The sequence below is a fragment of the Adiantum capillus-veneris genome, chromosome 7, assembly GCF_014529385.1.
Source record: "Adiantum capillus-veneris isolate H3 chromosome 7, ASM1452938v2, whole genome shotgun sequence".
Taxonomy (NCBI): Eukaryota; Viridiplantae; Streptophyta; class Polypodiopsida; order Polypodiales; family Pteridaceae; genus Adiantum; species Adiantum capillus-veneris.
In genome coordinates this window covers 147,042,336-147,065,981 of record NC_140937.1, presented here as the reverse complement: position 1 = coordinate 147,065,981, position 23,646 = coordinate 147,042,336, and the positions used below count along the sequence as shown (strand labels likewise).

The 23,646-nt window shown below is 43.7% G+C and overlaps 1 protein-coding gene across 1 annotated transcript; it reads left to right on the top strand.

Moving 5' to 3' along the window:
* Positions 1 to 2,353: 2,353 nt before the first annotated feature.
* On the top strand, positions 2,354 to 3,584 carry LOC147454774 (uncharacterized). Its single transcript, XM_086517426.1, has 3 exons — positions 2,354 to 2,488; positions 2,558 to 2,689; positions 3,235 to 3,584. The coding sequence occupies exons 1-3, from the start codon at positions 2,447 to 2,449 to the stop codon at positions 3,424 to 3,426; spliced, it is 366 nt and encodes a 121-aa protein (XP_086373552.1). The 5' UTR covers positions 2,354 to 2,446; the 3' UTR covers positions 3,427 to 3,584.
* Positions 3,585 to 23,646: the final 20,062 nt, after the last annotated feature.

The following is a 23,646-nucleotide window of genomic DNA, read 5'->3' as shown; positions in this document are numbered from 1 at the left end:
CCTTTCACATTCCATGATTGAAGTACACACTCTTCCATTATTGAGAGAGGGGTACGAACTCCTCCACCTCTCAAGACTTGTCTTCCGTACCCTCTTTTCTATTTCCCTTGTCCATTGGTCCATTCTCATCCCCCTCGATACTCTCTAGGTTTTTTCAGTTGGCATCCCAAAGAACCTCAAAGATATTATCGTAGATGATGGGGGATTTAGGAAAATCTGGTAGGGCTTCCTTCTGCCGCCCTCCTCGCCTTAGATTTGAACCTCTCGCATGAAATGTTGGAGGTTTTGATGCCATCCTTCTTCTTTCTTTCTAAATGTTGGAGACAAAACGATCTTCTAAAACAGTGGTGTTGACGTTTTTCCTAGGCGGTAGATGTGAATCGGTAACCAGGGGTGGCCTTTCCACTACTAGGATAGGCTTTGACAAGTTTCTCCACATTCGCTAGGATTTCCTTGGTAGTTTTGGGCTGCCCATCTTCTTGTGCCTTTTCAATAGCCTTCTATGGAGGGCCTCATCTTCAGTATCCATTTGGCACGATGTAGGTATGACTTTATCACCAACCACCGGGCCAAGGCTCATGACCACATCAACTGGACATGACCTAGCAAAGTGTCCAAGCTGCTTACACTTGAAGCACACACCAAAGAAGGTGCCAAAGTTCAGAGGAATAACTGTAAGACTAGCCCCCACATTTACTACCAGATTCTTGGGTTGGGGCTTTTTGAGATCCCACTCGATACGCACTTTGTTGGCAATCGTGCCTGCTGCCCTACTTGATCCAACAAACAAAGGGGTACCAAGGGCTATTGTCATGTCTTTTAAGCTGCACATCGGAGGTTGACAAATTCTACGCATACTAGAGACATATCTTGAAATGCATTGGGGGATTTGAATGAGTGATCCCAAGGGAGCACACAACCGGTGACCTATTGAGAAAAAGAGGGCTTTTGGCTAGGAATTTGGCTATCATTGTCTCATCACTGAATTGCACCAAGAAAAAACCTTTAGCCAGGCATTGAGCGTTGGATACATATCTACCCTGATTTAGGATGTTTGGACTATGGAGTAAGTTGACAAGTTGAGTTCTCGTCGGCACCCTGCCTATGAATCTGAAGACCAGCATAGATTTAGCAAGCTCGGCTAGTTGTTTCTTGCTAAGAGTAGGAGGGACCACAATGGTGAGTGCATCCTTCACTTCCACACTTAGGAGGAGAATTTATTTTAAAGCTTGATAGGCCCTATCTCCCTTGGAAGCATCCTGAGACCTAGAGGGAGCCCCCGCTTCTTCTAGCAATCTTTTATTTCGGGACAACGCGCTTAGGATTTTGGCCAATTCTTTCTCGATTTCAATCCTTTAGCATAAAATAGTACTTGTTCTAATGTGTTTCAATGGACTCTCAAAATTCTTCCTTAGGGGATGTTCACTAGAATAGGGGTAGCATATCTACACTTTACACTTGTGTGTGAGAGCCTTGTTATCCCATCAATCATACCTGTGCAAAATGTCTTGCTCTAGAGTCTAGCTCACAAAAAGTTCCACAACAACAGCCACCCGTTTTGATATTCACTTATATTTAAACTAAAGATGGTGTACATAGATATTCTCATCCGTGCCCATATGCAATCTTTTAAATTCCTTTATTTTCTTTCACCTTTATGCCTCTAGAGTCTACACAAAGCCAAAGAATAGCATACTTACACGCCTAATGCTATAGTGAACCCTCGAATTCCTTTCATTTTTTGAAAGCCCAAGACAAGACAAATGCACCATCACAATGAGTTCAAGCCACCTTTCGTTGTTACCAAAGCAAGTATTTTTCTCCATGTATGCAATAAGTAAGAGAGAAAGCTTCTAGTATTCATATACATTGCCTAATACTCTAATGCTAGGAATATATAAGCAATAATTAGGGTGAGATCTAAGATCCTTTGCTTAATCAAGATTTTCAAGAGGTATGGTAATAAACATTGCTCCATGATGAGGCTTCTTGAAAATTTTGCAAGATGGGGAGAAGGGGAAGAAAAAGGGGGGGGGGGGGGGGGGGGGCTACTCTTACCGCTTGCACCCACTCTGTGGATTACTGAATCGAGATGCCGCTATTTCATGTGTGCTATAGCATCAAGAGGACCACTATGCTCATTAATCAAGAGAACTTTGCCTCATGAAGTTCACATGGCATAAAATCAAAGCGAGGTCTCCTGTGCCCTTTTACATCATTTTCTAGCTACATCTGTAGGTACAATATTAGTCCTAACCGTGCAAGCCTTTGAAGTATATAAAATGAATTGCAAGCAATACAAGTTCGTGGTAGTCCAAGGAAGCTTCTACATTGGCCTATCTTTTTGGTAAATCTTATAAGCATTCGTGGTGTAGGCATGCACTCTCTCTCGATCTTTTGGGTCCCTTGAGATTGTTCCTACCAAGTTAAAACTTCTCTTGTTGTTATGCTTCTTCTTCTTCTCCCTCCCTCTCTCGCCTGCGTTTTGGTACTCTCTTAGAAAATCTCTCTTATTCTTCTCCTCTCTCTTTTAACTGATTGTTTTTCATGGATTCAGTTGCAGCTCATGTCAAACTCTTTGAAGCGCTTTCATGCGACATGTCATGGGATGGCAACAACAAAAATCTTGAAAAAATCTATACCATGTACTAACGAGGTTGAAGGGAAGCCATGGAGCAACAAGATGGAAGTAAGGCCAATTTTGTCGTGTGTGCTTGTGTGCATGCATTGGATATGTTGAGGTAGGGACTCATGCATTTTTACACTCATATAACACATGTGGCGCATAGTTTATAGCATTCTTGTTCTTATATACATGGATATGCATGAATGTGTATGTCACTATGTATATATACATCCATGTGTGTGTGTGTGTGTGTGTGTGTGTGTGTGTGCGTGTGCGCGTGCGCGTGCACGCACGCACTCACGCACGTGTCCATACAGTTGTTTCCAAGCGAGCTTAATACCTGTTTCACATCAAAATTGCATGATGCATAAGGTCCTTCTGGCTATCAAGCAAAGCTTTATTAGACCAGAGACGTGCATGCCAAAAATGAGATATTTAAGGCACACATGTCTCTAGCCATCAAGTAGGTCCAATTCCAATTAGAGGGAACTTGTATACTTAGCTCTTCTTAACTTCGTTAATGAGCATAATGATGTGGTATGGCTTCCCTATAGCGAGCAAGCCATACGACATTAACAATGTTATGGTATTGCTTTCCTTATCAACAGGCTAGAATGGAGTCAGACAAGGAAAGCAAAGGAAAGGATTCATACATGATGATGAAGGACTATTCTTGCCCTTGGTGGACTCCTGATCCAAGCACTGGCTTTTGGTCAGCAGAGGATTGCCCCCCTCTTCCTCGCTCAAATCTAAATTCTCTTGATATTCAAATTTGGGTTCGCTCCGAAGAAGCTGCTTAAGGCATAGCTATGCATCAAATGACTAGCAAAATAAAGTGAGAGAACAATCTGCTCTCACAAAGAAAGAACAATACCAAACATGGAGTGATAAAGCAAGATAGACATTATGTAAACCAAGAGTTTTTATGTGAATGCGTTTGCAAAAAGCCTCCTTCAGACATGGAATTGCTGAACACATGCCCACACGAATCATGTTTTTTGGCACGCTAGAGGCAAAGGCCGTAGCATTTTTTTGTGCTTTTCTAGCTTTGGAGATACAATCATCACGATTTTAAGTGGTATGTAGGTTATCATGGTTTAAAGGGATTATTATTTTTTATTTTTATTTTTAATTTCCTCATGCAATTGTATGTGGAGATGCTACTTACAATTATAAGGGCAAAAAAAAGGATCACTATCACTCTTTTTTTCCCTAATCACAATAATGAATGGATGTATTTAAATCTCAAAGAAATTAGAAAATGACCCCAAGCTCGACCCGAGCCTTCAGGTACTCAAGATTACACATTGGATGTCCTCTCCCCGAGGATCATTATCACTTTTATTTGATATACCTTGTTATAAAATTTCATAATCCCTTTATAAAATATTAAAACAAGCTATATCATATAAAAGTGATAATTATCTTTTTTTTTCACCTTACAATTGTAAGTGGAGATGTTATATCAACAAAGAATGTATAATGAACCACAAGCACTACAAATTTCAAAAAACAATTCATCAAATCTTGTTGACGGCCTGGATTAGGCTTAAAGGGCACCACTCGAGTAGCAAATGCAACTTAGTTCTTGCTTCCATTCTTCAGCTTGCAGCTTTGGTATTCGTGCTTAAAGTGACAGTGATCCTTAAAGGAGATGTCCTTCAGTAGCTTCCTTTTTGCATAGTTTGCTTTGAACCTTTGGCATTGTATTCTCTCAAATCTATACTATATATGAAGTGCTTAAATTTTTCAAAGAAGGAGAGACCCTCCATGTGTCACTCACTCCTTCACTTAAGAGAAAACGTTCCAAGCTTAAAATTTTCAAGGAAGGATAGACCCTCTATGTGTCAGTCACTCCTTCACTTAAGAGAAAACCTTCCAAAACAAAAGTAAAGGGTTAGATTTAAAATGCAAAAGTAAAGGGTAACATTGTAAGAAGTGACCGGCTTTTCACAATGTAAAGTCAATAGACTTTCTACTTTCTACTTTGCATAGAATAAATGTTATTTGAACATCTTTCTCATGGCCGAGCCGAACCCTAGTTCGCTCTATTCTTTGTCAACTTTGGCGCTTGTTGCATGAGCTTGAGGGGGCTCCAGGTAGATCATCCAAGGGATGGGGAGTTAGTGGGGAGTCTAGGCAGTGCCAGGCGTGGCAGATCGACGCCTGCGGGGTCGGGATCTGGGGAGCAGATGAGCCGGAGGCTGCCTGGGGTGGGGGTTCTTGTTGACTCTTGTCCGTCCTTGTAGGGTAGAGGCTCCCTTAACCTATTTTTTGTTGCGAGGCTGGGCGGTGGCCCTCCTCTTCAGTTCGAAGAGAAAAACGCTCGCCTGGTTTTACGGTTTGGTTGGTGCTGTGGCTCGGCCCTCTGTTGGATGATGTGGGCAACTGCCTCGGGTGACAACAGGAGCAGGTGGTGGCTTCTCTTTTTCCGCCTAGTGGTCTGACGGTTTGTGAGTCTCTCGGTAAGGGCGTGGCCCCCTTCAACGGCATGTGGTTTTGATGGTGGATGATAGCTGTGGTTCAACTTGGTTCGATGCTTGTTCGGGATCTCTTCGAAGCATGCGGGTGGTAGTGATAGGGCCATCTCCATGGTGGCACTTCGGATCGAGCCTTTGGTGATGGCGGGACTATGGGCCCCGCCCGATCGGCAATTATGGTATGTACTGAGGGGTTGCTGGTGTTTGGATTCCTTTTCTGCAGGGTGGCTCCCTTAATAGCGGATGTTACTTTGTGGTATAGTAGTCTGTTGATGCCCTGGCTCGAGGGTGAGCAGGGTTTGTAATGTATTTTTTTGGGATTGTTATCAATATATCACTCACTATTGTGAGTTTTGCAAAAAATAAAAATAAAAAATGTTTGAGTTTAAATGACATAAGAAAAAAATTAATCATTTTAATAAAGATTTTATTATTTAATAAGAATGTAGTTTTTGAATATATATATTTGGCTTTATCTTTTCAAGAGATTTTTTTCAAGGCCAATATTGATCTTTTAGAGATTTTTAAAAGTTTGTCTTTTCTCAAAAGATCGAGAGAAAAAAAAAGCTCGCCTCACTTCGACTTGGTGATGTCTTGCTTTGAGGACATACATACAAATAAAGAGGTCGATCCACGTTATTGGCTATGAGATATAGATAGATAGATTTTATTATCGTCTAGCAAGAGAGAGACAGAGAGAGAGAGAGAGAGAGAGAGAGAGAGAGGTGTTTGCATGTGTATGCACCCATGCACATGCATATGAGAGAGAGAGAGAGAGAGAGAGAGAGAGAGAGAGAGAGAGAGATATTATCGTTGAGCTCATATGCACTATATCTCACGAAGGGCATCCTTCAAACCCTTCCAATTTCCAAGATTTTATGGTTTTCTTTCCATTATAGTGTAATTTTAAAAGGATAGCTAACGGTTTTCATCGGTAGAAAATGCATGAAATGCCTAATAAAAACCAACCCTCACATTGGTACCCCAAATGAGGAGAGAGATTGCCAAGTTGACCGAACTTTTACGAGTTCTCGGATATTTTGTCCTTTTATTTTTAAGAGTTAAAATGTGGACCACGATTAAAAACCTATAAATTCTCTAAATTTTGACATGCAAGGTTGTCTATTAAAAATCAACCCTAGAGAGAGAGAGAGAGAGAGAGAGAGAGAGAGAGAGAGAGAGAGAGAAAGGATAATTTTGAGCGCCCAATGAATGATACGTCAAGGAGAAGTAGGGAGAGAGAAAGACATAGCAAAATGTTCAAGGGTGTAGGAACAATTTAAAAAGACACTAAAAGCTGCACGTTCTTCAACAAAAGCAAATATCTATGGAGAGAGAGAGAGAGAGAGAGAGAGAGAGAGAGAGAGAGAGAGAGAGAGCAATCAAATTCTATGCAAACTACTATCCACCCAACATGTGTGTGTGTGTGTGTGTGTGTGTGTGTGTGTGTGTGTGAGAGAGAGAGAGAGAGAGAGAGAGAGAGAGAGAGGTTTTGCTACGGGGGAGGGGGGCCCGAGCATAGAAATTTTGAATGTCATAATAACTATACTAGAACAATAGCAGGAGGTCTCAAGACCTGTATGGCAAATATTTGATTCATAATACACACATACATATATACATATGCATGTGTCTATGTGTGTGCGCGTGTGTACATATGAATGTATGTATTTGTGTGTGTAAATAAATAAATAATTATATGTATGTGTGTGTGTGTATTATGCTTGTTAAGTGCCGTATTTAATGTGTTGAATGCAAAGTCCAACAAATGACGCAAGAGGAGAGAGGAAGACAAAACAAAATGATCACGTGTAGGAACAAATTAAAGTGACTTTAAAAGTTACAAAAGACAAGCCTTCAACAAAAGTAAATATCTATGGGGAGAGGGGGAGAGAGAGAGAGAGAGAGAGAGAGAGAGAGAGAGATAAACAAGAAGAAATTTTTAATGCCATCGGAACAATCCCAAAAGATATATCTCACAACATGTGTAAGAATAAAGTTATTTTTGTTTCATCTTCTCTCTCTCTCTCTCTCTCTCTCTCTCTCTCTCTCACACACACACACACACACACACACACACACACACACACACGTCTTGATAAAAGGAGAAGTTGAAATATTGTAGGAACATCCAATGAGATCTCAAAGATCTATATGATGAGAGAGAGAGAGAGAGAGACAGAGAGACCAATCATAGCCATCTATATTTCTTTTCAAAAAAATGAGAAAAAGGAGTTCGCTTCTCCTTTTTAAATGTCCACCTAGAATAGTCACTTCAACTAGAGGGTTTTTTTTTGGGGGGGGGGGGGGGGACGAGGGGAGCATAGAAACTTTGAATGTCATAGTTACTGTATTGGAACAATAGCAAGATGCCTCTTTGTGACAAATGTGGCAAACTCAAGACATATGTGACAAATCTTTCATTCAAGCATGTGTGTGCGTGTGTGTGTGTGTGTGTGTGTTGTGTGTGTGTGCGCACGCGCACTATGTGTACATATAGACATAATTGGAACATATCATGATGTCTCAAGACCTATTTGACAAATCACCGCTTTAAGCATATATATATATATATATACACACACACACACACACACACACACACACACACACACACCAATAGAATTAGAGCACTCCTAAGTTTGTTGAACAAAGGCTAGCACCTCATGAAAAATAATGTCTATGAGAAGCTTCCAATCTCGGTCTCAAAGAATGCTTTGCATCATCTATTAAGAGGTCGTGTCATGCATCACTTTTATAAATGCGATAGACTATACGTGTAGGAAGAGAGTATTGACAGTGTTCCACTTGGAAGAGAAGATAACCCTATGAGAATAGAGGCATTGTTTCCTTGGTCGCAGCAACGCGCAGGTCACATACTAGTTATATTGAAGATCCTTGCAGTTGTACCTTTGAGAAATTATTCTCACAATTTCATTGAAGGACACTCACACACTTTGAACTCCCTCTCATTAGGAGACCATCTTAAATGTTCTCCTATGCTTGTTTGGCTTGTCAAAGCAAGCCTTACAAGCATCTAGAGTTTATATGATTACTCTCCTAATGTAATCAAACTAGGCTGGCACAAAGGAGAAGATGAATGCCCCAAAGGAAAAAAGAAGTTGATCATCACAAGGCAACACTTTTTTAAGGAGCCACTGTTTAGGAGCCTGATTTGAACAACACTTAGCAAGCTCAAGAACTATGTGAAGGCAGATAATCCAAAAGATTGATACATCCTAGAGCTTATCTGATCACTCGATTATAAAATTTAAATTGTCGCTAAGGGGTCCATGGAAAGAGATAGGACAAGTTGTTGGCACCACTATGGGCAAACCTAAAGCCAGGAAGAAACACGGGCAAGCTGGTGTGGAAGTGTGTTGTATCATCAGAAGCACTAGGTTGGGGGAGTCATCCAAATACTTCAAGAGCTCCATCACCTACTGGTTCCCTTGGCTCACTAAGGTTGGAGGTGATTCAATAAGGGCCCTTGGCACTATAAAGTTGGAGAAAGAAACACGGGCAAGCTGGTATGGAAGTGTGCCATATCATCAGAAGTAATAGGGTGGGGGGAGACACTCGCCAAATACTTCAAGAGCTCCATCACCTACTTGTCCCCTTGGCTCACTAAGGTAGGATAGAAGCAACCTAAACTGGAAAGAAGCAGATCAACTAGCTACCTAGCATAACCTCAACGTGAATCAAAGTCTACTAGTCGGTAGAGTAGTCAAAGGTCTGAGTGTTTTGAGGTGGAATTTGATTGAAAAGCCTAGAAATGACCCAAAAATAGGAATTTTACTTTACCACAAACAAATAAATTATACTTCAAGCTTAGTTATACAATGAATATTGGTTCTTGTTGCTTAACAAACAATGGAGATTGATGTGGCCAGAGGCAAAGTGGGCGGGAGTGCCATGGAACATCTGTGATCTTCCATGACCTAGCATAATGGTTTTGTTCTCGGGATGCAAAGCAACAAGCAAAGACCCCCTCCATCTATTCAAAGACTGCTTGAGCACACGAGGTCTTGCAGGCAAAATCTACAAATAAGTACAAAAACCCTGAAAGATCCACTTCTACAAGAATGCTTTGATTCTAGGAGGCAACATTTGTAATAACCAAGCAACTTTGGTTTGCATGTAGATTATCCACTTTTGCTATCTCAAATAAACTTGAAAACAATAAAAATTTTGAGTCTTCCAAGGAAACCCTATGATAGCTAAGTTTGAAGAGATTATTCAAGAAAGAAGGGAATAGAATCTCTGTGGAAAAACACGAAGATTTAGATGAGTGGAAGCAAGTACTTACAGACACTAGAGAAAGTAATAATTGTGAGCTTTCAACTACCAACGGAAACACTACTTGAATAGAGTCTATAGTAGCGGCTATGAAAACTCATATATGCCAGCACCCGTGGGCCGTTTGTATCCTTGGCACTCATATTATATATATGTCCTTGGCTTCTAAAGGACATTCTTCTCTATGATAATACAACTCTACCACTCACAATTGTTGACTATGGCCTTGCAAAAGAAACATTAAAATTACTATTCTGTCGCTCAAATGGGGCTTTAAAAAGTATTCAATTTTGGGAGGCTGGCTCTTCACCGTTTATTGCAAAGGAAGATTTATGTAGACGACAAGCATGTGACTTGCTTGCGTCTTGCCCAGCTTGCAAGGGGTGCAGAACAAAGGGGCTTAAGGGCACCGCCTATGATAGCAAGTAAGCGTTGGCCGATTGTAGCACCTGCTAGTGGTAGCAAGCTAGAGAATAGTGGTGGGTATGCGTCGAAGGGGGCTCCTAGAGGTTACGCTCATAGTTTTGCCATGTCCTCCCACACTTCCCTCTATTTATGCCCATAGAGAGAGGTCATCGGCCAATCTTGATAGAGGATTTCTCTTGCACACAAGAAGTTTTAGACGGTTTTCCTTTTGGGAAAGAGGGCCTCTTTCCCTGGTTTTTCCATAATGTTCAACACCATAAGCTTCTGTAGGCTCGGCACTGTGCACCTCACGGTACTCGTCCGCAAAACCTAATGATGTTGTCGTAATTTACAATGTGGGAAGTTGTTGAAAGCTTCTTGTGTTGGCATGGTGCCACTCGAGGCCAAACTTCGAGGGGGAGGGCTCCCCTCAAGCCTGGTTTGTTGATGCTGGTTCTTTCTTGATAGCACGGGGCAATGATGATGATGCATGGCTCTTTGCAAAAGCCTATGACTCACGTCTCCATTTGAATTCCATGGATGGAGGAGTCTCTTTGCGAGGTGATGGAGATGGAAGGATCCCCCCTTATGCAAGTTTACTTTGATATGTGGCTGATCTTGTCCTTGGGTGGCTCCTTCATCCGCTTGATATATTTGGCACAGTGTCTTTTATGAGTTGTCATGAGCTTTATTTGAAGTTATTGCTGGGGTGGCTCCCTTGTTAGCCAATGGATCAGCTTGTAATTCTTTTTGGACTTTCTTGGTCTCCATGGCTCACCATGAGCACTAGTATAGCCGCCCCTCTCTCTCTCTCTCTCTCTCTCTCTCTCTCTCTCCATCCATGACACACATGGTATTCACAAAGCGTGATTTTTTTTTTCTGAAAACTTGTGTAAGATTTGGATCTATCATTGCTCACAAAAAAATTTTGTCACATAATTTCAACGTAATGTTTGTCGCTCACAAAAAAGTCTGTCGCATAATTTCGACATCCCGACGTTGGCACTGCCGAATGCGAATTTTCTTACTTAGGCATGCCAACACTATCTACATAAGCGAATGGCCACACTCAAATTAGATAGAGAGCCTAGGAACATGTTAAATAGAGCGCATCAATTGCAACTTGTGGGTGCACGAAATGTTGCAACTGAAACGCATCACAATCTTCTTTTCTTGTGTGCACATAGAAGCCAAGTTATGCTTTGTTATATCCGCATCTTAGCATGGTTTTGAGCGCCAAATTTCAGATGGATTGAGGGGTTACATAGCTCCTACAAGCACTTTTTGAGCTTGATAAGCCCCCCCCCCCCCTTTCTCTCTCTCTCTCTCTCTCTCTCTCTCTCTCTCTCTCTCTCTCTCTCTCTGCTATATGCGCCTCACTCTCTTTCACTACTTGCTGCTCCCCGTCCATTTTTCAACAGTCGTACTTGCCTTGCATCAAACCTGTCGAGTCTTACACAAAACTAAGCCTTGCGTGAGCATGTCCTAAGAAAGAGACCTTGTTTTTCCCTTATTCAATGTCCCCAACTGTATATTAACGGTTCGCTTATCCCTAAAGTATACCGTTACAACCTATACAACATATTCCTTTTCCCGGTCTTCTCTTGACGCCACTAAACATGTAAGCTGTAAGGATATTTTTTTTATATATTGCAATTCCCACATTACGTGGGATGTTTGTATCAAGGAAAACAAGAAATGTACATTGAAACCTTTGTAAAGAATCACGATGTTTTGCCATGTGCATTGTGACACCACGTGTCCACCTTGGAGAGAGAGAGAGAGAGAGAGAGAGAGAGAGAGAGAGATAATACTACACTTTGACTCGTATGCTATGCTATGGCATACATTTGTACAATCTCCAAGGCCTTCCTAATTACCTATGGGCACGCTTCGAGGAAAAGTACGGAGTCATCTGCAAATAGCTTCGCCAAAAGTTGGTCATAGTTCGGTAGAGAAAGCCCTTGAATCCCCCTCTTGCAGCACTATCATCGAGTAGTGCTACCAGAGGGTGGAATCCAATAGCGAACATTAGGGGACTAGTGTGTAGACCTATTTGATTGATCTCTCATTATTCTCTCATTGAATAGGAGCTCAGAATGGCTATCAACAGCAAGTGTGCTTACCAGTTGACACATCCATGGCCCAAAACCTAGTAATCTCATGACATCTTCAATGAATGACCGTGTGATCCTGTCATAGGCTTTATCCAGATCTAAGTGCAGCAGGATACACTCTTGCAACATATTCTATTCCAATCATTGATGCCAAAATTTTATCATAGATTGACCTTCCTTTGATAAATCCATGCTAGTGGGGAGTAATGACTTTGTCCAGGAAGGGAGAGAGCCTGAGGGCTACAGTCTTGGCAATAATTTTATAAGCTACTTCATATCATGCACCATTTCCTTGCAAAAATTGTTTGATTGATATAATTCTTATGGATTTGAGTCCTTTTTTTCCGTAGTAGACCAAGCATTCCCGCTCAGGGTGATACAAAGAGATGTGAACGATGCTTCCTTTTTGTGTAACAGAAGATCGATCCCACTACAAGAGGCTCTTCATATTAGCGACGCTCACACAGCGACGCTCAAAAAAAAATTTCCCGGCGTCGCTATGAGCGTCGCTATAAGCGTCGCTATGAGCGTCGCAAATTTCTTTGTAAATTTGCGACACTCATAGCGACGCTTATAGCGACGCTCATAGCGACGCCGGCTGGGGTAAAAAAAATAACCGAGCGCGCCCAAAAACTCAGATCTCAGATCTGAGTTTTTCGGCGCCTCAAGCAAAGAGCAGGTAACGCTCTCCCTCTCTCTCTCTCTCTCTTTTCTTCTCCACACACACACACACACACACACACACACGAGGAGAGGAAGGAGAGCCAGGTATGCTCCTTCCCTCTCCTCATTCTCATGTTCCCTTCCCCTCTTTCTCTCTCCCTCTCTCTCTCTCTCACACACACATATAGTGAGAGAGAGAGAGAGAGAGAGAGAGAGAGAGAGAGAGAGAGAGAGAGAGAGTACAAACAAAAAAAAAACGCACACACACATACATAAACAAAGAATGCACACACACATTGAGAGAGAAAAAGAGAGAGAGAGCATGCATAAACAAAAAACGCACGCATTGAGAGAGGAAAAGAGAGAGAGAACATGCATAAACAAAAAACGCACACATTGAGAGAGGAAAAGAGAGAGAAAACATGCATACGATCCAAAAAAAACGCACACATTGAGAGAGAAAGAGAGAGAAACTAATTTAACGTCGTAGGAAACTAATTAAAATTAAAAGACCTAAAGATCTAGCCGACGAGAGTTGAACTCAAGACCTATTATTCAAGAGGGAAATGGCATAATCAATCTATCATACTTGGCATGGGTGATAGAAATGTTATACCATTTATCTCTTTTTATTGGCACACACATCCACACACGCGCACACACACAAGAAGAAGAGAGTTATAACGTCGTAGGAAACTATCTTAAAAGACGTTAAAGATTAGGTTATATGTAGACTTACATTAAATTAGATTTAGGTTTATTTTTAACTAGATTTACGTTTATTTAAGCTAGATTTAGATTTACGTTATATTAGATTAGATTTAGGTCTCCATAGACTGCGATGCCTGCATGAAGCGGGTGAAGAAAGCCCTCAATGGAATATAGGGTATTGCTGCCTTCACTCATGGTGGGCTCCGTCGATCCAAAAGTACTGGTGAAATGTCTTCAGAAGATAGGGAAGAAGGTGGATCTTCAGGGCGGCAAGAGTCACTACATCCCCGACACAATGACCATCTAGACAACCTCTAGTCATTAGACTTACGTTAAATTAGATTTAGCTTTATTTTTAGTTAGATTTACATTTATTTAGATTTACGCTTATTTACGTTAGATCGAGTCCACGCAAGAATTACTTACGGTTTAGGGTTTAGAGTTAGACGAACAGTGAAAAGATCTACTGTGAAAAGATGTTAAGATGAAGTGAAGTGCTACAGCTAGAGAAGAGGCAAAGGGGTTTTGTCCACTACATGCAGTATCATGTAGACGTGGGTGTGTAGATTTCTTGTACCCACAAATATAGGTATTGACCAATAAAGACGAGATTATAACCCGGTGGTTCTGATCTCCGTGCACCTCTAGACCGAGGTGTGCGGGGATTGGACATGACTAGAGAATGTGAGGTAAAGAGAGAGAGAGAGAGAGAGAGAGAGAGAGAGAGAGAGAGAGAGAGAGAGAGAGAGAGAGAGAGAGAGAGAGAGAGAGAGAGAAAGATAAGACGAAGAATGCCAATAGAATATTAAATTTGTTGTCCAGGTTATAAGTTTTTTATCCTCATTATGAGTAGCGACGAGGATGTGGGACCGTCCAACCGAAACACCTATCTCTCAACGAGGGTCTTATGTCCTTGTAATCAATGCAAGCATGCTGTGCGACGGACAAGACGTGTTTCTTTGCAGCACGTTCGCGAATTTGGCGAGTTCGATCCATCTATTATAGATCGAGTTGTTGCCAATTATAACTCGTCGGACTCTGACGCTGGCCAACAAGCAGCAATCTTGCAACCCAATAGACGTGTTCGCAGGCGCTTTGGTCAAGCAGCATATGTGAGGCCACAAGATGTAGCCTCTGACAGCTCGGGGGATGATCATGCAGAGCACATTCCCAACGAGGCAATGTTTGAGCCCGAGATTGATGAAATGATCGAGACGATCATGGATTCAGAAAGGCTTATCTATGATGATATGAAAAGTGAAGCCGATACGCCATTGTATAATGGAGCACGTATGTCTAGATTGAAAGCACTCCTGGTTCTTCTCAACATGCAGGCAAAGTTTGGATGGAGTGACACTAGCGTCACAGCGCTTTTCAGGTGATCTATTACAATTAGTTTACTTTAATAGAACTCTAAATGTATAATGATCTGATAGATTTTTACACGACTGTATCATATTTTTATGTTGTGTAGATTGCTGAAAGAGCACATACTACCAGCTGACAATGTGATGCCAGATTCCCGAGATGAAGCAAGAAAGATTTTGCGAAACTTGGGGATGGATTACAATTCTATCCACGCTTGTCCTAATGACTGCATTCTTTTCAGAGGGGAATACACAGACATGGAGAAGTGTCCGAAATGTGATTCCGAAAGATATCGAGTAGATCTCCACGGGACAAAAATTCCACAAAAGGTTTTGCGACATTTTCCTCTGCTTCCTCGCATCAAGCATTTCTTCGAATGTAAGTCCATGGCCGCCCTAGCATCATGGCATGAGGAGAATAAATCTTCGGATGGTGTGCTACGAATTCCTGCAGATTGCGCAGCCTGGAAACATATAGATGGAACATGGTCGGATTTTGCCAGGGAAGCTCGAAATTTGCGCTTAGGCCTGGCTATGGATGGCGTAAATCCATTTGGTCAAAGATCAACATCTTACAGTGTATGGCCCGTTGTCATCGTCAACTACAACATTCCCCCGTGGTTGACTACGAAGAAGGGGCACCTATGGCTAAGCTTGATTGTGCCAGGGCGATATAAAGTGGGGAATATGGATGTGTATCTTCGTCCACTATTGGAAGAGCTACAACAATTGTGGATTGGCATAGAGGTGGTGGATATGAGCCGACACACAGGACGACGGAATGCTTTGATCAGAGGCATTCTAATGTGGACCATGCATGACTATCCCGGGCTAACAGAATGCTCAGGTGATCTATTGACACTCCTCACTCAGACACTGTAAATCTTGTTTTTTCCCATAGTTGATCTATTATCATGTGTATACATGCAGGGCTTCAAACAAGCGGATACAGAGCATGTGTCACATGTGGACCTAGACTGAATGCACGTAGGGCACCCTCACTGAAGAAGCAAATCTACGAAGGTCATCAAGCGTATCTTCCAGAGAATCATGTGTTACGCGACGGCTTTTTGGGAAGAGAGCCACCAAGGATGTCTGCACAAGCATGGTTAGAGCAGAAGGAGATGTGCGATGACGGATTGCCTCCAGGGATGAAGAGACTATCTCTATGGTACGAGTTACCATACTGGCCCCGACTCATGATCAATCACTTGCTCGATCCAATGCACATATTCAAGAATGTGGGTAATCTACTATGGGACCATTTGACCGGCAAGAAAGATACTTTGGGAGCCAGAGTTGACCTTAGAAATGTGGATCGTATGGAGCAATATTGGCCGCAAACAGCGTCTGATGGATCGATAAAACTCCCTAAAGCACCATGGATTTTCACAGGAGCCCAAGAACGCAAAGTAAAAGAGGCCATTCGATCTTTGCGGACCCCCACTGGCGTAATGCACTCGCTCCGAACGTGTTTTACTAAAGAAGGAAAGCTTACCGGTTTGAAGTCACACGATTGGCATAAAATGTGTCAGGTACGTTCATAGTGGACTTTAATATCATTGCATAAAATGTGGACTTTAATATCATTGCTGCACATACTTTACAGTTTATTTTACCGGTTGCCATTGAGGGATGTTTGTCTCTCGACATCCGTAACACAATCTACAAACTTGCAAAGCTGGTGCAATGGATCTCACAAAAGGAGATCAACGTAGACTCCATACCATTCGCCAAACTAAATGCTGCGGAGCTTGTGTGCATGTTTGAGAAACATTTTCCTACTACAATGCTAACCATTCAGGTGCATCTTCTTGTTCACATAGTTGATGAGGTGGAAATAGCTGGCACAGTTCATTCCAGATGGATGTTCTTCTTAGAGCGTTTCATGAAAACGCTTAAGGGATATGTGCGTCAAAAGGCACGTCCGGAGGGTAGCATGGCAGAAGGTTGGTTGGTATCAGAGTCCCTAGTGTACATTGGAGAGTGGCTAGACGGATTTGATAAATCCCGGGACACGCTATGGCGAACCATAGATGATGAGCGCATATCTGGGATTGTCATGTGCAATCTCGGTGTTGAGAAGAAGATGACGGAAGATCTAGAGGCTAAAATCAACCGATTTTGCATGCTTCACAATCCAGTGATGCAAAAGTGGATTTCACAATATGAGGATGCAAAGCAAGAGCGACAAAGGGCACGAATCGAGTGGAGACGGGGAAGACGACCACCGATGCACTATCCAGCGGTTCTGGAGAGCCTACCAACCTTCATGAGCTTAAGATGGTTGCACAACCAATTGAAAAGCGCACAACAATGCGGTGACGAAGTGACTGAAGAAGAGTGGGAGTACTCTCGGGGTTGCGCGACCAAGGTAAGTTTGCAATGTACGACTAGCTAGTGACTTTATTTATAAACGTTTGAACGGCCACTCATAATCTTTGTTCGTTGTAGTATAAGTCATACACAGCAGCATGGTGTAAAGGTCGACATTTTAGGGTGGAACGAATCGACAAAAAGCGTTTTACTCAAGATTGTGGAATCATGGCAAAATTTGAACAGTCTAGTCGACGACGTTCCTCTGATGCAGATCCTGTGGTGGCGGAACTCACTTACTTCGGCACGCTGCAAGAGATTTTGAGGATCGATTACAGAGGATTTTTTGTCGACTTGTTCGACGTGCAATGGTTCAAGATAATCATGGAGGGTCGCAACGCTACTGTGCGTAGAGGAGAGTCTGGTTTTCTTGAGGTGGATTCTACTAAGAAATGGACTGACCTAAGAGACACTTTCGTACTACCCGAGCATTGTGAACAAGTAAGTATGTAAATAGTTAACATCCCCCTTTTACAAGTTATGTGCTTGAAAGCTCTCATGTAAGTTATGTGGCTCTGGCAGGTAATATTTCATCCTACAAAGTCTACATCAAACTGGTGGTACGTCATAGAGGTAGCCCCTCGTAGTGCAAGGACGTATGAAGGCTACCATGTGCCAATCACAACGACATCAATGGAGGAGATCAGAGAAGATGCTCAATCAGAAGCCGCTGCGGTGGTGCCAGACGAGCATCAAGATGCTACTACTCTATATGGGGTGCATGCAGAGGAGCTACAAAATGAAACAGAGGATATGTGTTTAAACGGAGAGCTCTATATAGATATAGGAAGTTATGCTGAGTTATGCGAGGATGAGAGAGAGATCTCTTAAAGCCACAAATATTGTATTTGAACAATTTTGCTCCGTGTTGTAAAAGCTCTGGCTCTCTAAGTACCTTCCATGGTGTATAACGCTCTTTTCTACTCGCGCTCACATCTTTTGATTGAAAATTCTGAGTTTTCGACTTGCCTCTTCTATCACTCGATTCATTGCGTCATTGTATTTATATGCGTCATTACGTCATTGTATTTAATGGTCTTTGCGTCATTGTCTACTCTATTCATTCAATATTAAGTTTAAATATTCGTGTGTTTAATGCAGGTATGGATGATGAGGAGTTTCTTTCTTCTTTGTCACCGCAGCAGAGACAGTGGTACGTGGAGCGTCATCGCTCTGGCGCATCATCGCGCGTTCCTACACCATCCGCATCTCCCTCTCTTTCGGAGCATTCGGCGCGCTCCGAAGCTTCGGCGTCGACGAGACGAGCTTCACACTCGTCTAGACACCGGCGCTCTAGTGGTGGCGGTGGCGGTTGTTGTGGGGATTCCGCCACCGATGCCTCCACACCGCCTCGTGTTCGACGAGGCTCTTTACCCTCCCCTTCTTTGCCCGCCCCCACACCAGCCACAGCATCGCCATCTACGCCAGGTTTTGCACGGCTGACTGTTCCTAGAAGCTACACACCTCTACCTACTCCGCCAGGAGCCACCCCACTCGACACTCCTCGCTTCGGGGCCCAGACGCCGGTGGAGACACCTGACGTCCGTACCCCCATCGACACGCCGCTAGAGACCCCTGCCGGGACACCCAGGTTCACGCGTCACCGGCCAGAGGGCTTGCCTTACTCCGTCGACATCAGCGGCGGCATCATCATGGATGATGACGGCAAGAAGGTGATCTCGCGCATGCGTGGTCTTTGCTCTCAGCTGTTTAGACACTACATACTAAACAAATGGAGTGAAGTACCAAGTGATTTAAAAAACAGAGTCATCAGCATACTTCATGATGAGTTTCCCGTTCCAACACGGGATCAGCGCTTCAATGAAGACCTGATGAAGATTCGAATGCGCGAATACTGCAAACACAAGCGTTCCGAAGTGCAAAAAGCAATCAAGAATGGGTGGAACAGGCCAGATTGGCTGGCCAAAGAAGATTGGAAGAATGCGAAGAAAGCAGCGCGCGAGAATCCCGACAAGTGGAAGCAACAAAAGGATGCAGCCAGAGCGCGAGTAGAGGCAGGGAGCTCGCACCACTTGGGGAGCGGTGGATGGGCATCATTTGAGGCCGATTTTGTAAGTCTTTTCACATTGCTCTTTATGCATGTTCGATAGTTTAGGGTTTATGAGTTTTTTAGTTCTAACATAATGAAATCTTTGTATGTTTTGACAGTGGTCGATGACAGGACGTGATCCCACACCGTACGAGCGCGAGTACGCAGGCAGGAAGGGCTTAAACGCCCTGATGGACATTCTCAGTTCTCGCGGCGGCATGGTTAGTATTAGGGTTTACTCTTTTTATTTTTTGTATTGTTTTATAAATGTCGTTATATGTTTATACTTACTGAAAGCTGTCTTATTGTCTTTTTTTGCAGAATCCGACAGATACGCCGCTTGGACGCGATGAGACGTCTGATTAGACGACGTCAGTTTAGCCGTAGCTAGATAGCATTAGTTTAGGGTTTCTCATAGCTTATGTATCAAGCGACGGATTTTATACGTCTTTTTGAACCATGTATATTATTACATTTGTCACCGCAGTTCCTTTTGCCAATCAATTCTTTATGCCTATGATGTTGTACAATTGTCATTATTACATTTGCCAATCAATTCATTTTGCCTCTGATGTGTACAATTGTCAATTTTGCAAACAATGCGTCTTGTGGGTGATTATTTTGGGTCTATTATCTATCTTTGCACTTTTTTTAAAAAGTGAATCAAGTACAATATGGTTGATGGGTGGCAGGGCATTCAATGCCCTGCCACCAAAAAAAAATCTCTCGGGCGTCGCTATGGTCATCTGTGTAAACGTCGCTATAGGCATCGCTATATAGCGACGCTCTCGTAGCGACGCTCTTAGCAACGGTTTTAGCGACGCCGGGGGTTATAAAAACCCAATGTATTTCCGTCGCTAACAGCGTCACAAGAGCACACAACCTCTTGTAGTGTCCGCAAAGAGAAAGAAATTAAGACGCGTGTTACAGCATTAGAGAGAGAGAGAGAGAGAGAGAGAGAGAGAGAGAGAAGAGAGATGTCCTTTTTGATTAGTTTGACTCAAAAAAATAGGATCTCCGCATCATTCTAGCTTTCACAATTTTTAAAAAAAATTGTGTACACATACTCGACTAGACATAGTTTGGCATTAAATCCTTTTATAGTTTTTACAAGAACTCATTCTGAGAGAAAATAGTTTGTGGCTACCTCTTCCGCTATTAATTAGTTACATGGCCAGATTCCTTCTCCCACTTCCCTCAAAGTAATATCTCTTATCGTCGATGTTCCTGGCTGTATATCTCTTATCCACCATGGACGAGCCCATGGGTGCGGTGAAAATTCATGGCCTCGACAGTGCAGCGAGACTCTGTGTCATTTGTGCCTTTCCTCCTTCCCCCACGTGACTTGCATCAAAAGTTTGTAGCAAGTGGTCTGAGTCTGCTGTTCTATCCTTTGCCAATGCCATGGCACGAGCATCGTCATCCTGCACAATATCACACTCAAATTATTCAGGTGCTTTCTCCTTGTCATTGGCCCCTAATGAATCTTCTCGTTCTCTGCTCATCACCCTTCCCATTTTCCTCACCCAAACCTCTATCGCTTGGCCTCTAGCTCCATCATCCCCACCTCGATCCTTATTGTCCATATTCCCCTGCAACTCTTGCTATGGTGCTGCCCCCAAGTTCTTCCCAATCCTCAAGTCATCAGTTTCTTCCCTATCCGCAAGTCTCTCCATGCCTTCATCCTATCAATTGCCCACATATTCCTCTACGCAACCATCACACTCACATCTTGCCTATCTCACCCTCCCACTGCAACTTTCTGTCGTGCAATGCAAAGAGACAACACACCTGCAAAGTGAAAACGAGAGAGATATAGCCCTAGCACATGGAGTTGGTGCGACCAGCCAGCAAGGGGGAGGACAAAGGTAGCTGACTGCCATCGAGTGAATCTTAAGCACAACAGGGCTGCCTACCGAAGGATCGAAGGTCCAGAAAATGCCAGCTAGGAGAGGAGGACGCGGGAAGAGACTATAGAGAATGAAGAAAGCCTGCCAGGGAGGGTGAGCCTTGGGCTACACTGGCCAGCCAACCATGATCCGCCGACCACAAAAAGTGTTGGCCACGTCAGTGCACGCACCTTCATACCTCCTTTTAGCCGGCTGACTAGAGCCTATGTGCTCATTACAAGAGAGAGAGGGAGAGAGATCTAGCCACATTTGATTCATATGCAAACAACAACCCATCTATAGGTTCATCTCCTCTCCTGCTCCTTTTAATGCAGGCCGCCTCTCTCTCTCTCTCTCTCTCTCTCTCTCTCTCTCTCTCTCTGCTCCTTTTAATGCAGGCCGGCTCTCTCTCTCTCTCTCTCTCTCTCCTTTTAATGCAGGCCGCCTCTCTCTCTCTCTCTCTCTCTCCCCTTTTGTCTGCTACAACACGTGAGTCAGCAATTGATAGCAAAAAACAAAATTCCCAGTCTCTTTGAGTGTCTCCCTTGATCTGTATGCTTGTGTTGATGGATGACATCTCTCTCTCTCTCTCCCTCCCAAATATTCCTGCCATATTCAAACAAATTGACTACTCCCCAAAGCGCCCCACCATATGCGCCTCAAACACCTGTGTCTGCAAACCTCGCGTGCACAATTCCTTCTCACGCATTCGGTTGGGAGCGTCTGCTCCTGTCCAGGTCACCCCCTCCTCTGCGCGATCTCTCTACACGCCTCCCTTCCATCACCCCACCCCACCCCTCGTGCACCTTCATCACCTTCTCGTCCTGATAATGGTCGTCATCATCGTGCACAGGTGCAACTAGGACACAAAGGCATCCACCACTCAGCTCCACGCCCTGCCACACACACAAAGAGAGAGAGAGAGAGAGAGAGAGAGAGAGAGAGAGAGACAACACACCCACCTTCCACTCTCATTGCTTATGTGCTCCTTCTGACTGCGGGTGAGAGGGACAGACCCATAGCTGCACCCCTTGCTTATAAACCGCGTCAACGTCCAGTTGGAGAGAGAGAGAGAGAGAGAGAGAGAGAGAGATATGGGTGACAACACACCCACCTTCCACGCTCATTGCTTCTGTGCTCCTTCTGACTGCGGGTGAGAGGGACATACCCATAGCTGCACCCCTTGCTTATAAACCGCGTCAACGTCCGGTTGGGGGGGAGAGAGAGAGAGAGAGAGAGAGAGAGAGAGAGAGAGAGAGCATATTCGCCTCCGCCTGCAAACAGCAGCAGCAAACTGCCTCCTCCCCTGCTCTCGCGTTTCAAAAACTCCTGCAGGCAGACCTACGCTCCTCGCCTACTTCGGCCACACAAAAAACATACAATTTAATGGTTCATGTGTTATGATGCAGAATTGAACAATACAAGGTCTTCAGAATGGCATACACCCATAACCATACCTCCAGCATATCAGAGAGTGTTACACGCACGTCAGGAGTGCCGAATGGCTCATTTGCCCTAGGACTCTGCCCAAGGGCTCTTGTCTTCACACTCTTAGCACGAGCAGAACCAGAGCAGCCGGCCAGCCAAAGAGAATCTTGTAGGGGCGAGTGCATACGTGTCGAGTGCTCTTTTTGGCCGGCAAGTGGCTGGTTGGCCGCTGTAGCCCACGCCTCACCTCCTCCGGCAACGTCTCCAGCCTCCTGCCATCCAATCAAAAGTCTGCAACCCTCTTCCACTCGTTGTCCGAGCTGCTGCCGGAGAGGTTGTGCTCAATATCGCCAGCCAGCAAGGGAAGATTCCCCAGCATCAACTGTTGGCTGCCCAGCTACCGTCCGGCTCGTTGTGCTAGAGCTATCTGAATATCTCTGGCATCACTACCTTTCAGTGTTGATTCACCCGCACCAGTCGCACCAACCTTCGAAGCACTTAGAATATTGATGTGCCCTTCTTTTTTGTGGTTCTCCTGCTGTTCTGCAGGTATACTTCATCCATGAGGTCTTCGAAGAGAGCTTCAAAGAGAGGGCAGAATACACAACTCAACTCTCCTAGAGGAGCAGATGTGAAAGAGGTGCAGCAATGGCGATGATGAAGCAGGAGGAGGAAGGCACAAGACTTGGGCGCTTCTCTCTCTCTCTCTCTCTCTCTCTCTCTCTCTCTCTATCGCTCTCTCTCTCTCTCTGTGGGCCCTAAGCTGTTGGGGCATGGCGATGGAGCATTGCGTTTGGGTTTGTAAGGAGCTCGAGTGCGAGGCTCAGCTGATGGGGCATGGCAATGGAGCATTGCGTTTCCCCCCCCCCCCCCCCCCCCCCCCCCTCCCTCTCTCTCTCTCTCTCTCTCTCTCTCTCTCTCTCTCTCTGGAGGGCGTTCATTAGTTAAATCAAGAGTCCAACTTGTCTAGATTCCAAATCAAGATATCAAATAGTGCTTCATCATTTTCTTGATAGTGTTCCTCCCACATTGACAATGTGTGTCCATTTCTATCAATCAAAAAATTGTACAATTAAAAATACATATGATATTTTTCACTAACAAAAAGGGAACACATCACTATGGCCTTAGCCCTTTGGAAGACCAAAAATCTATACTATATATAATGGAGCTTCAAATTTTTGAAGAAAAAAAGAGCTCCACATGTCACACTCTAGTTCATTTCATTTCAAAGA

Excerpts from the sequence above, each read along its gene's own strand:
- LOC147454774 (XM_086517426.1), top strand. The coding sequence starts at position 2,447 with ATGCTTCTTCTTCTTCTCCCTCCCTCTCTCGCCTGCGTTTTG. Across the intron at positions 2,489-2,557 it reads CCTCTCTCGCCTGCGTTTTG|TTGCAGCTCATGTCAAACTC; the intron begins GTACTCTCTTAG and ends TCATGGATTCAG. Across the intron at positions 2,690-3,234 it reads CATGGAGCAACAAGATGGAA|GCTAGAATGGAGTCAGACAA; the intron begins GTAAGGCCAATT and ends CCTTATCAACAG.